General features: G+C 40.8%; 1 protein-coding gene across 4 annotated transcripts in view; it reads right to left on the bottom strand.

The window, feature by feature from the left end:
• PFKFB1 (6-phosphofructo-2-kinase/fructose-2,6-biphosphatase 1) overlaps nt 1-14,102 on the bottom strand; it is a 28,062-nt gene that overhangs the window by 6,561 nt on the left and 7,399 nt on the right. For all 4 annotated transcript variants that reach the window (XM_081944270.1, XM_081944269.1, XM_081944271.1 and 1 more), the window contains exons 5-9: nt 14,025-14,099; nt 11,766-11,822; nt 9,572-9,693; nt 5,977-6,184; nt 4,342-4,488 (exon numbers count right to left, since the gene is read on the bottom strand). In XM_081944270.1, the coding sequence (XP_081800396.1) occupies nt 4,342-4,488; nt 5,977-6,184; nt 9,572-9,693; nt 11,766-11,822; nt 14,025-14,099 (609 nt within the window). The remainder of the gene's footprint in view (nt 1-4,341; nt 4,489-5,976; nt 6,185-9,571; nt 9,694-11,765; nt 11,823-14,024; nt 14,100-14,102) is intronic.

Here is a 14,102-nt window from a genome sequence, read left to right as displayed (position 1 = left end):
GAGGATTTAGAGGACGAGGATTCAGAGGAAGGGGACGATATGAGACAGACAGAAGAGGAATGCTACCACAAGAGGCAGGAGAGATGATAGGATTAGCGGAGATGAATTGGTCTGACTGAAGGGGATAGGGCTCAGAGGACCCACCCACCCCCGAGCCCTTGGTTAAGATACGGGTGGGAAATACAGAAACAACCTTCCTTTTAGATACAGGGGCTAGCCGTTCGGTGGTGAATAAACCAATTTCACCGCCAATGGGCAGACAAATTCAAATCCAAGAGGTCTCAAGAAGGGTTTTAGGGAGACCGATTCTTAAGCCCACGATATGCCAATTAGGGAATACTGTTCTAAAACACCAGTTCCTATATATGCCAGAATGTCCCAGCCCGCTTTTAGGGAGGGACTTGCTAACAAAACTAAAGGCAACCATTTCCTTTACACCAGAGGGCAACCAATTGACATTAGCCCACCACCCTGAACATACTTGGAGATTGATAGTGATACGTGAGGGGGCCCAAAGCAGCTCAAAGTGACCCGGTCCAGTGGGAAGCGCAATCCACTGATAAACCCTTGGTGCTCCAGCTTAAGTGCAAGTGACTTTGCCTTTCAGTAGCAGTAGAAAAAAAAAAACAGTAGTAGATTTTCTTGTTTGCGCCTGAAAGGACACTCTACTGAACCTTACCGGCAATAGGTTTCCTGTGCACAGTGTCGAAGACACTCTGCTGGATCACTCCGGAAGCTGATCCTTTACAGACAGCGGAAGAATGGAGCCAAGATTTATATTATTAATTATGGTATTAGAATGTAAACTACAGTTGGCATATGGTGACTTGTATATTGAAAACTTAGGGGAATGGGGTCCTAGCCATAGAATTTTTCTCAGTGAACCAATAGGGAGGGTGGACAGTGAAACTAACAAAGTACTTAGGTAAACTAACAAATATTGGGAAGAGAGATGGCCCCAGCCATGTGATGACCCCAGAGGATTTGATTTGCATGTGTCCATAATGTGCATGGAAATTGGGCCCGGGAACTCAGAAGTGTGCAAACATATAGGAAGGTTATTCAAAGTTGTGATATGTAATCACCTTCTGATGTTCTCTGGTCTGCCCCTAATGGCCTTGGATTGTGGCCAACCCCCTTCCATTGTAATCGGGCGAATAATTAGCCCTTTCCAGTTGAAGAGAGGTTGGGTGGGGTTGTGTAAAGTCCAGAAACAACCATCCTTAGTAGCCCCCGCTTGGTATCAAGGCACTCCTGGAAAACGTAGGTGCCGAGAAGCCATAACAACAGAACCGCCCAAACGAGGATCAGACAATTGGCAACAATGTATCACCCAGGCAAAACAAGGTCCGGCTAGAGTAACCACTTTAGTCTATCACACCCGAGCCCCAAGAGATTGTAAACCAACCAGAAAAACCTTGCCAGAGAAATGGAACCATGTATACGTTATGTACTATAAGGGGTAAGGAAACTTGCTACAAACCTGAAACCCCGGAAAGGCTAAACGTTACATTATATACCGGGTTCGGGCAAATCTATAATGGAAAGATAGAGGGTCTGTATGCATATGTAAATCACACCACTGTCCTTAAACAAGGAAAGGAAAGGATAGTATTGGAGTTCGATGCTTGCATGGCCATAGATGAACCAGGCAAAACAGGTAGAGTAGGATGTGGGTCCGACTCCTGGAAGGATGCATACAAACACAACCATAAGTATATGTGTAAAACTGACACCACCTGGATTACAGACAGACAGACGACATGTTTACCTTGTGCAGGTTCGCTGCAATGTGCAGGATGGGAGTGTGTGTGTGAGTATACCGGGGGCGGATATCAGGGGTGTCCAGGATTAGGCAACTTCACCAGGGTTAAGGATAGCAACCAGGTTAAGTTGGAAGTATACAGGACCCATCCGCTCTTAAAGGCCTATGGATTTGGAATTGATGGAATAGGGGCAGATCTCTGACTTACCTAACTGTAAGAATAGAGAGAATCTACGATGGGCAAATTAGATCCTTGGGCTGATCTGTATATGACAATTTGAGGAAACTAGATAATAGCCCACTCTCTATAAGTACAAAGGCTAATAATTTATTTGTGGAAATGCCGGAAGAAGTAGCAAAAAGACTGTCGGTAAAGAATTGTTTTGTATGTGGCGGTACGAACATGGGTGAACAATGGCCATGGGAAGCCCTGGAAGCCAGCCCTGAGGTTTTCAATAGTATGTCTAGGGCAGGGAACATTTCGGCCAGAACTCACTTTGCTGGTACTGTTTGGACATTATCAACTAACTTAGTGGGGCGGAACTGCTTTACAAGGAACCGGTCTGGTATCTGTAGGAGACCTCATTTGTATAGGACTCTGGGATCGGGAGTATAAAACCTGGACCTCTCCTGGTAAAGAGACAGAGCCTCAAAAGTTTAATGTTACCCTACTTCCTTATCTTAATAACACGGCAGAAGTATGGGTTGCCCCAAACAACATGTACTGGATATGTGGCAATCTGGCATACGAGAGATTGCCTGGGAACTGGTTGGGGTCTTGTGTTCTAGGTTGGATCAAGCCTTCCTTCTTCCTTCTGCCTATCCAGTCAAGACAAGTATTGGGTGTTCCTGTGTATGACCCAGTAGGCCTGCAGAGATGCAAAAGGAGCATAGACACAGCCTTCTCTAATTTTCCATGCAAAGAATTGGCGGAATATGAAAGGACCAGTATTTGGGACTCTGAACGAATAGTTTGTACGTACGGACAGGCTACTTGGGCGGAGGATGGGTCCTATGGATATAGGACCCCTATTTATATGCTAAACAGGATTATCAGATTACAAGCAGTCCTGGATCCAGCTGGACAAAGGCTGGACAAAGCATTAAACATATTATCCGAAGCCACCGATAAGCTTAGAATCGCTGTATACCAAAATAGGTTGGCCTTGGATTACATCTTGGCTAAGGAAGGAGGTGTGTGTGTGGAAAGTTTAACCTCTCTATCTGTTGTTTACAGATTGATGAAACAGGGAAAGTTAGTAAACAATTAACTATGGAAATGAGACAACTTACCCATAATGCTGATCAGAAATGGAGTGGATTTAATTTCAAAGAGATCTTTAGTGGGTGGTTCCCTAAATTACCCGGTGTGCAAGCCATAGTTGCCCTTATAGGTCTAATTGCTGCTGGCTGGGTTATTCTCCCATGTGTCCTCCCCATTTTTGTGCGAACCATGTCTAACAGCCTGTCGTTATTAGCAAAAAGGAAAGCAGTAGCCCAGATAATGGCAATGTGGGAATATGAAAAAATAATAGGTGTGGGTGATTGTGAAATTCCTCTTGAAAAGTCAGAAGAGTTTCAAAGAGGGGGAATAAAGTAGAAGGTTAAGCCGGGCAAGAACGCCACAACGCTTTATCCATGCAACAGAGGATTGATTATCTTATCTATCTGACTAGGTCGAGCCAGGAAATTGGTAAGATTATATCCTTATAAGGCAATCAAGATATCCTGTCACTAGGGGTTAATATGTACGAGGTATACGTGACATGGGAAGAATGTGTACCTAGGAGAATGATCAATATCCTGCCTGATAAAAGTATAAAACTCTGTAACAAACTGCCCTTTGGGGTTCAGATTCTGCTTGAGCTATCGCTGCTGAACCTTGCTCAATAAACCTTTCCCTTCGACAAAGAGCTGGTTTGGTCTCATTTCTGCAACAAAGGAACTCTCTGGTTGTTAGATATTAACATATTTCATAGCAAGTCTCCTCTCTGGTCCGCCGCTACGGCGGGAAACAGGTATCGCTCTGATTGGTCGAGAGGCGTACCCGATTCCTATAAAAGGGGAACCCTCCGGCCACAGAGCAAGCTGGATCACTACTACTACAAATAAAGAGCTGTTAAGTCACTTCGTGTCCGCAGTCTGTTCTATCGTTGCCCAGATCTAACATTGGCGACGAAGGTGGGATCGAGAGACAGATAGGACAAAGAACGCTACTTCAGAATCTCCGGATTTGATCCAGCCCAGGAATTCGGCAGAAATTCCGGCAGCCATCTCAGGACACCGCAGCGCGGCAAATTCAAACGAGAGAAGATGGCGATGCACACTCCCCCTGCTCCATTCGACCCAGCGAACGACGAATGTGCGATGTGCCCAAGTTTGTTGCAGTGTGAACAAACAACGTTCCTGAACCGACAGGTAGACCGGGGGTGCCCAGATCTAACACTGGTCTTGAGAGTTGAGCCTCTCTTGGTCATAGAAGGCAATTTGCGGTAAATGAGAGTGAGAGAAATGTGCAACCCTAAGGGCTACCCTCCCAGTTTAAGAGCCAGGATGTGTTAAGGATAGCTTCTCACCGCATCAATCTCGTTCAATGCTTTCCACTGTTCATAGGGCACATGCAGTGCTTCTGCTGTTTGGATTGTGCGTTTCATGTGGCTTGTCCAGACCTTGAGGTCATTGATATACTGGGAACGGATGAAGTTGGCCAAGGCACAGGCATACTGACAAAGAAAGGGAGGTTGGAAAAAAACATGGAAAAAAGTTAGATATGAATCACCCAAGGGACTCGGCACATTTGCCCTAAGCCATAAACAGGACTCTCAGCTTCTGCCTTTCTTTTCTAAGAATCCACACTTGGTATTTTAAAGTAGGAACACCAGCCCTATGTTCATTCTGAAGATTATGTGCTTAATATGGAGCTCCTGGATCTAAGCATTTCTAATGGACACCTGGGTGGAAAATCTTACGAGGATAACCTTCTTTAAATATCACAGCTGTCATCAAATGAACAGCCGCCAACATACAGAACATCCAGTCTCCTTCATGGATGTGAGTTCATAATTCTCTTTAAAAAGCCGCAGCAACTTCTAGAAACTCCATGGAAAACAGATAAAAGGATGTAGAGGACTTTAGATTTGTGAGGAATCAGGTGCTTTGAGATGAAAGCCTCCAGTTTATAATTGTTAATGGTGGTTAATTTTAATGATTCATAATTTATGTAAACCCCATAAAAGATCCAATGCTTGAATTTGGGGGATATATTTGTTCCAAAGATTCTTATGTGGCTGCCCCCTAAATATTTTCAGAGGGATTTAACAAACGAAATTAGCTTTAGCATATTTTATTCTGCTGAATTGTATGTGCCTTCAAGCCAGATTGGATTCCGTGCTCCTGTGGCTCAGAAGAGGTTGAGACCGCTGGACACATACTCCTTCGATGCTCCTTTTATAGAGATAGTTTAAAAAAAAAAACATATCCTCCCAATAATTGGTCAGTATCCTGGCCCTTCCGACACTGCTTATCTCCAGTGGCTGCTTAAGGATGAACAGATTTTAACTAGAGCGCAGGTGGCTAGATTTTGTGCAGCAGCACTGGGGATTCGTTGGAAATGTGATCAATCCAACTTAGTTATTTTTACACAACCAATGTGGCAAACCCTTTTGCATTACTATTTCTTTACGTTTTAATATTTCATGACTACAGGCCTCACAGTTTATGGATTGTTAATTATAGTATAATTAGGCCATGTGTATCTGACAGATTGGATGTCAAATGGTGATTTTAATATAGATTTTATCTGTTATTACTTTTGTTCTAGAATTTTTAACTGGATATTCACTGAGTGTTTTTATTTGTTCTGGGCTCTGGTCTTTGACTGTAATAAACCTGATTTGATTTGATTTGACTCCAGGCAACTGCCTGGACTAGGCCTTACAGTTTTCCTGGTAAGATTTTCAGAAGTTTGTTGCTTTTGCCATCTTCCTAGGACTGGGGAGAGAGCGATTGACCCAAAGTCACCCAGATGGCTTGATATGCCTAAGAAAGAAATGGAACTCACAAGGCTATTTCTGCAAGTGCTAGCCTGGTGCTTTGATCACTACATCGAACTGCTGAATTCATCCACTGCTAATGCTTTTATGCTGCTTGGCCCAACTTGAAACAGTTTAAATGCAACAACATACCAAGATATAACAATGTGATAAATATACCTGTTCGCCACGCTCAGATAGCCCAGAGTCACCCCCAATGCACCCCCGGAGGTTAAGCTCGCTCTCCCCGTGCCGACTGAGGTAGATGGAACGGGGTGTCACATGGATATTCATCAGATAATAAACAGTGCGACTCTGTATGTGGTCCTGAACCCTGTTCACTAGATAACGACTGCCAACATTGAAGATCTTAATGTAGGACAGGGAACTATAAGAAGAAGAATAACCAAGTCACCTTTGAGGAGCCATTCTTTTGGATGGATCTGTAGAAGCTAATCCACTCGTTAGTTATAATCAGGACTGAAGAAACTCTGGCTTTCCCAGATGTTTGAATTATGACTCTCCATCATCTTTATCAGTGGTGTAATTCAAATTGTTTTACTACCGGTTCTGTGGGTGTGGCTTGGTGGGCGTGGTGTGGCTTGATGGGTGTGGCTTGGTGGGCGTGGCCGGGGAAGGATACTGCAAAATCTCCATTCCCACCTCGCTCCAGGGGAAGGATGTTGCAAAATCCCCATTCCCACCTCACTCTGGGGACAGCCAGAGGGTGGCATTTGCCGGTTCTCTGAACTACTCAAAATTTCCGCTACCAGTTCTCCAGAACTGGTCAGAACCTGTTGGATTTTACCCCTGATCTTTATCATCTATCACGGGTTTTCTGGGAGTTTAGCTCAACAGGTTTGTGCAGTAACCAATTCACCACTCTCATGGATTAAGCACTCAACGTTTCTTAGTGCCTGCTTTTCTTTAAATATTAGTTTTTAAAAATGTGGCATCTTTAGCCAGCGTAATTTGCTTCTGATTAGTTCCTAAGATCTAATATTTTACTACCAATTTTCAGTACTGGTATTAAATCTTCACCAAAATTATACCAACTTTCCCTAACCCTATCTCCAAATGTGTTGGGCTTAGAATTTTGGGAAACATAGTCACATGGCATTAGATTGGAAAAGACTGTATTACCAGAACACAGGTAGTCCTCGATTTACAGCTGTTCGGTTGCTGAATGTTTGAAGTTACAATGGCACTGAAAAAGTGACATGATCGTTTTTCACACTTATAACTGTTGCAGCATCCCCACAGTCATGTGATTTACATGCTTGACAATTGCTCCATATTTATGACGACTGCAGCGTCTTCAGATAAGGAAAGCCAAGGGGGTGGGGGAGAGCCAGATTCACTTAACATAGGTGTTACTAACTTAACAACTGCAGTGATTCATTTAACAACTGTGGCAAGAAAAGTCGTAAAATGGGGTAAAACTCACTTAACAAATTTCTCATTTAGCAACATAAATTTTGGGCTCAGTTGTGGTCGTAAGTTGAAAAATACAAGATGGGTTCAATTTATCATAGAATTAAGTGTTTTTTTAAGGATGTCTCGTATAGCATAGTCTCAGAGAAATGCCATCTTTTGATTAAGAAGAATGTAGATAGAATATTCATCACAAAATTAAACAAGCAAAAATTAATTTCGGAATACTATATACAGTAAACTGTATCTCTCGTACATACCAGTACTAGATATATGAATAAAATAGAATTATAGACATGAATTCTAGCCTGTGATGCAATGATCAGATAGCTAGCAAGTGCTGTGAGAATGTCAGGCTTCTTAAAAACTTCCTAACTTTTGCTAACAGATTAACAATTGGAAACGTGGATATTGTTTTACTGGAAAACTCACTTGAAGATGGGTGGGTTAAATATAAAAGATAAAGTACTTGTTTTGCATTCTTTAGTAAAAAAGAATGGCATTTTAAGATTCACCTCTGCCTCTAGTGATCACGTGTCAACTCTGGTTGGGGAACTGCATAATTTATTTCTGATGTGGTCCAATTTATTGGAACTGTTGCAATGCTTGTAACTGAATAACCACAATTTTTCTAAAAGTTTAATTTAGTTCCAGGTAGAAACTCATGCCTCAACTTGCCTCCCAGATCTTTATTCTCTGTACTTTCTCTTCCCCACCCTTTCTCCATTATTATTTTCTTCTCCCCACTCTTCACAGAAAATTCCCAATCTGTTCCAAATCCTGCCTTTTCCCATCTGCATTGTTTAGAACCTAATTATTCTCTTCCTGCTAACTCAGTTGCTGTTTCAACATGCAAAACACACTCACAGATGTTTTGGAAAAAGTGTTTAGCTGTAAAAATGTCAACCTGCTATCGTTTCAGCTTCCTAACCGACAGCGACTTTTAAAATATGACAGAGGAATGGTGGCTAGATAACCTTGAGAGGATCTCAGGGTATTTGTTTACATATATATGGACAAATAGGAAGGGCAAAATACTGAAAAGTACTTTCCCTTTTTTAGACTGGGAGGAGAAGGAACATCTGTAACTATACAAGTGATGGTAGTTCAGAGCAGAAACATTACAGCAGGGGTGTCAAACTCAAGGCCCGGGGGCCAGATACGGCCCACGGGGTTCTTAGATCTGGCCTGCGGAGCCGCCCTGACCATGGGCGGTCCTACTGAGCTCCATTTTATGGCAAATGGTTGCAGGAAGCTGTCACAGCCAAAAATAGAGCTCGGGAGCCTGTTTTTGTTGGCAGAATGCTCGGGCTACCACATGCGCCTGACTGGCCATGCCCACCCTGGCCGCTAGAACCCTGATGCAGCCCTCGGTGAAATAGAGTTTGACACCCCTGATCTACCAAATCTGGCAATTTTGTCAAAATGACAAAACATTACATATGCCCCTCCATTTGTGTGTGTGTGTGTGTGTGTGTGTGTGTGTGTGTGTGTGAGAGAGAGAGAGAGAGAGAGAGAGAGAGAGAGAGAGAGAGAGAGAGATGCCACAACATGCTTACAAAAGGGGTGAAGCTTACAACATGATGGCACACGTGTAATTATTTAGGTGCCTTCTCTCCCTCAGATTCTTCTGATAATATGACATGGATTAGGTAACATAATTTGCTATCTGGATATATACTGTACTCAGAGTGGCTCCTGGTGTTCTCTGTGTATCATGAGAGGCAGAGGTGAAAGTGATTGTGGACTGTTTCTGATTGTGATCTGTTTTGAGATAGATCTGGAGGTTGAAATGAGGCTGGCAATGTGGAAGTTCCTACTATCAGAACCTAATATATACATTTCCACAAGTATGAAAGATAAAACCGACCATTAAAATCTGGTGCCAGTTACAGAATATATTTAATCTATGTTCATTACATTCAAATGCATTGTCATATTTGGAATTGTGTATGCATACTGTATAAGAAGCAGCAATATATGCTTTCCTTTCCCACCTATCATTTTTCCACTCTACTAACCCCTGAACAACTTCATGTGGATATCCAGGAATCTCTTCTTGAAATTATAGATACTCAAAATTGAACAAGAAACACAATTCTTGGCAGTCCACTTCTTTTACTTTAGTGGAAGGCACAAAGTTTTTCCCAAAACTTTTTTATACTATCAAGAGCAGTACAATTTTGGGGGGGAGGGTGGGGTGGGGGGACTTGAAGCTTGATATCTTTTTGATGCCATGTTTTGCAAGCCACTGAAAATCCAAATGCCCTGCAACGCAGAAGGCCTTGGGTGTACAAATGTCCCACCCCAACACACAGTAGCAGAGACATTCCCTCCTTACCTGTCCAACTCATCATCTAATGGCTGGTAGGTTTTCTGGTAACAATCAATCCTCTTGAGGAAATCCTCCACTACTTCATCCCGGTTACAGTCCTTATAATCAGGACTGGTTAGCTTCACTTGCTGTGGGTGGGTGGTACACCAGGCAAGAAGAGAACATAGGATGGGGATAGAAAACATGATCAAGAGAGAGACACTCAATCAGCCTGGTGATCTTTGTTATTATCCAGATTAGTATGAGTCTAGAAAGCCAGGGAGAAAGGAGGTGTCCTCAGCTTTACATCTCTACCCCAGACTATATAAGGAAATCTGTCAAGGTATTGATCCACTTTTGGGAAACTGTTTGGATCTTGATGGGAAGGACACTGAGACTTTGGCTCAATGATTACAAGATGAAGTGGCTGTGGCTGTTGAGTCCTCCTGGGTTGGGAACATTCACATCTTTGTCTTGGATGGAACCTGATTTACCCATCAAGACTTGTGTACAACTTGAGGGAGTCCTGGATTCACAGCTACTGCTCAAAGAGCAGGTGGCAGCTTTGGCCAAGAAGGCCTTTCCACAGGTGTATTGTATATATTACTTTCTTCAACCAGGGCCCCCTGCAAACTGGACTACTTCAATGTGTTCTATAGGGCTGCCCTTGAAGACCATTCGGAAGCAACAGCTGTTTCAAAATGCAGCAGCATGAGCAGCAACGTCTCATCGTGGCCACATGTCACCACTGCATTGGCTGCCAGTTGGTTTCTGGGTGCAATTCAAGGTGCTGGTTGTTACCTTCATGGCTTGGTTACCCGAGGGACCACCTCCCTCCCACTGTTGCTGCCTTTCCAATACATTTGGATAGAGTGGATGCACTTCATGTCCCTTTATATTGAATGCTGTCAACCTGTGGGGCCTAGGAAGTGTGCCTTCTCCCTCACAGTCACACCCTCTGGAACAGCATTCCCCCAGAGATATGGATGCTGCTCACTGGGTGTTTCTTTTCTTTTTCTTTTTTGAAAATTTTCTTTTATTTTAATTAAACAAAAACACAAAAAAAGAATCATCCTTCATTACATCTTGTAGAAAGTGTGTCGATTGGTTACAGATAACTTTCGTGCATTTCTTCCACAGTCATTACTTATAGTTCATATTAGATTATCCACTTTAAATAAAAAATCTTTGTATATCTTACTATCAATGTACCACCATTCTCATTTGACTACAATTATTTGAACATGCTTTTACCTCAAATTATGCATACTTAAAAACACAAACACATAATGGCATTCATTAGCTATTTCAAAAATCCTCCAATAACATTACACTTTTATGACATATTCTGAGTAGAAGTCAATTAATAAAGTTTCTAAGCCTTTTTTCCCTCTTTGTCTCCACCCAACTCGCTGTTTAGAGTTTATATCCAAGTTGCTTTTACTAATAGCAGAGCATGTATATATTATTAAACAATATCCATTGACATTTCCTTGCTGTTATTATAATTGGCTAAAAATTATTTACTATTTATATCCCAACTCCTCTCGTCAAACCCCAAAAAACATTATACCTTTATGACAAAACCTAAATAGAAGTTTGTTAATAAAATTTCACTGGGTGTTTCTAAGTGCGCTTAAAACCTGGCTTAGGTCCTAGACCAGGACTTAATATTTGGGGTAAGGAAGATGTGGCTATTGTACTGTTTTCCAAAGCTGTTGTGTTGTTTATGTTTTCAATTGTTTTATCTTGTACTTGATTTTGTCAGCCACTCAGAATCTGTTGGAGTGGGCAGCTAGAATGAATAAATGCATGCATGCAGTTATTCACTATCTAGCTTTCTCTTGTGGTGCTTCACAACTCTCTTCTTCATGCACTTATCAGCTGTTGTTTGAAGCTATTTACCACCAATTTAACACTTTTCTGGAGTACAGTACTATTATTTCACAGTAGCACTATTCCAGTGGCACTAAACCCCTGCCCCAAAGGAGCCCCATTATCAGTCGTTAATAGCTGGTTGTCAGTTTACTTTTGAATACCACACAATACCCTTGCAACAAACCTGAATGGATTTTAAGATGGCCAAGTCCCATCGCTTTGAACTATGCAAATGAAAGCCCCTGAACATAGACAGATATAAATTTTATATCTGGCTTTAGCATTCTTCCAGACTTTAAACATTACTGAAATATCTGACAGAAGGCACAGAAAGGAGTTTTACCTTGATATTTTCCTGAATGATGTCCGGATCATCACAGATGGATTCAATGAAGAAAACCTCCAGGGGCAGATGTAGGGGTCATGGAAAGAGAAAAAAAGATTATGCAGTCAGCCACCAATCGGCTATTACAACTGGTAAAAACAATTAATTTCAGAATGGAAAGGATATGAAATCGCCATAGTTGCTCTTGACAGAAGCATATTCTTTGATTATACACATTTTGCAGTTGTTGTATTTTTATGTAGGCCTTCAGAATCTACTGGAAGTGTGAGACATGGTGATTAGATGCCTAATCTACTATGCAACCTGCAAATCTAGTTAAGAAAAAACAACAGCCATGTTGGGTACCTTCCAGATGTGACATCTCATATTGACATTTTAACATAATCCGTGATTTAAAAGGTCAGTTTATTTTTGTGAATTCCAAGTTACTAGGACTGCAGGCAAACCAAAGTATCTGCCCCACATTGGGGGGAAGGATGTATTTTTGTCTTTCCTCCCTAACTAAAAATGGGGAGCAAACCTGGTTAGCTTACATTTTACTTTGGAATTAAAAAAAAAACCTATAAGTTTAAGAATGTAAAGAATTTGAAATTAATGGCCAAGGCTAAAGAAGATTTTAATTCAAAATTCAATTCAATTTAATTCAACAAAAGTTATAAATGAATTAAGGCAACTTTGAAATACTAGGGGTTTTGTTATAAGATTTTGAAAATAATTATATAAATAAAGAGCACCTTCATGGGAACTAAATGATTTAGCTTACCGTAAATCATAATAAAAATTTGAGGCTTTATGTTTTCAGAAATTGGATAACTAGAAGGGGCTAAATATTCTAGGCATAAAAGAAAAAGGAAGAGACAGACTTGTCTTTCATCAGCATTGAGACAAAATGACAGATCATGGTACACCATTTGCAATACTTCAGGAGATGTTTAAAGAATCAGGACAGAAACCGAGAGCTACAGTGTCAACAGTGATGTCTGCTTCTATGGCTAGATTTATGTCCAAAAAGATATTTAAAAGGAAATGACAGTTATGAAAGAGAATATCTTGGAAGAGCTATAGGACAAAGAGCTAAAACAAGTCTCATCTGAGGCAGCAATATTACACTATAAAAACGTTATATAAATGAAAAATATATGGATTATAAGACAGAGATGACAGTTAAAGTGGAAATACAAATGATAAGAGAAAAGAATGACTTGGACAATGTCTCCTTATTGGATTTACAAAAGGGATTTAAGCCTTGAAGTAGCTTTCGAGATGGGGAAAAAGAAAAACTGAAGAGAGCACGAATCCTCTGATAACATCTGAATGAATTAAAGATCAATATTCCTAGAAACAAATGGAAGGAGCACAAAGACATGTTTTTATAAAATTCTTGAAAACTTTTATGGACTTTGGCTGAGACCAGGACTGAAATGTTAATGATTTATGGATTTGTGCCTAGATGGGCCATGGGAAGAAGAGATACGTGTAATCTTATAGGGATGAAGAATAAATGGTGTTTGTACTTATTGTAATGAAGATCAGAAGTCACTTCTTGAAATATTTCCTTTCTTTTCTTATTCTTATTTTTTCCTCTTTCCTTTTTCTTTTTTCTTGTACTTTTTATTCTTTCTTTATTTTTTTCCTTTCTGAATTTAATTTGCATTGTCTTGTTTCTTTAAAAACAATTCTGATAAAATTATTTTTAAAATATCATCTTCACCTAATCACAGCCAAAACTGTGACTCAAGTCTCACTTAAATGACAATTAGGACTGATTTATTTGCTTTAAGAACTGAACTGCATTGCCTTAGTAGTTATTCTAGAATAAAACATTACTGGTGTTCCTTGTTTTGAAATATATTAATGGCTTGTAAAGCCATTAAGATATTCTCTACTGCTCTACTAAACATTAAATAAAGTTGGGTAAATAAAAGAAAAAAACGAAAACTCAGTTTGCTTAATTCGGTCTGTATTTTCAAATCTGAATTTGCCTTGTGGCAAAGAGCGCAGCTGAACAGGATGACAAAGTCCAGACTTCAAAACTACAAGGTGAGATCAGGACAAGAACTAACATTGATTTGATTAAACATTAATTTGATCACTTTGCAGTCACATACTTAATTTCTTCCTTCTATAGTTTTAAAAAATCACAACTTTGAGGATCCCTAATGGTTTGGCACCCAAGGTTTTGCAAATGTGCATGCAGCTCTAGGTCACCCTCCCCCCCCATTGTTCTTATGGGGTCTTTATTCCCCCACTGCTTACTTTGTAGCCATTCTCCTTGGCAAACTGCAATATAAGGGCACGGCGTTCCTGTGTAGTGTTAGTGGCATCGAAAACCTA

This window comes from Natrix helvetica (assembly GCF_964273705.1).
Source record: "Natrix helvetica genome assembly, chromosome: 1".
NCBI classification, from domain to species: domain Eukaryota; kingdom Metazoa; phylum Chordata; class Lepidosauria; order Squamata; family Natricidae; genus Natrix; species Natrix helvetica.
This window is presented reverse-complemented; position numbering and strand designations above follow the sequence as displayed.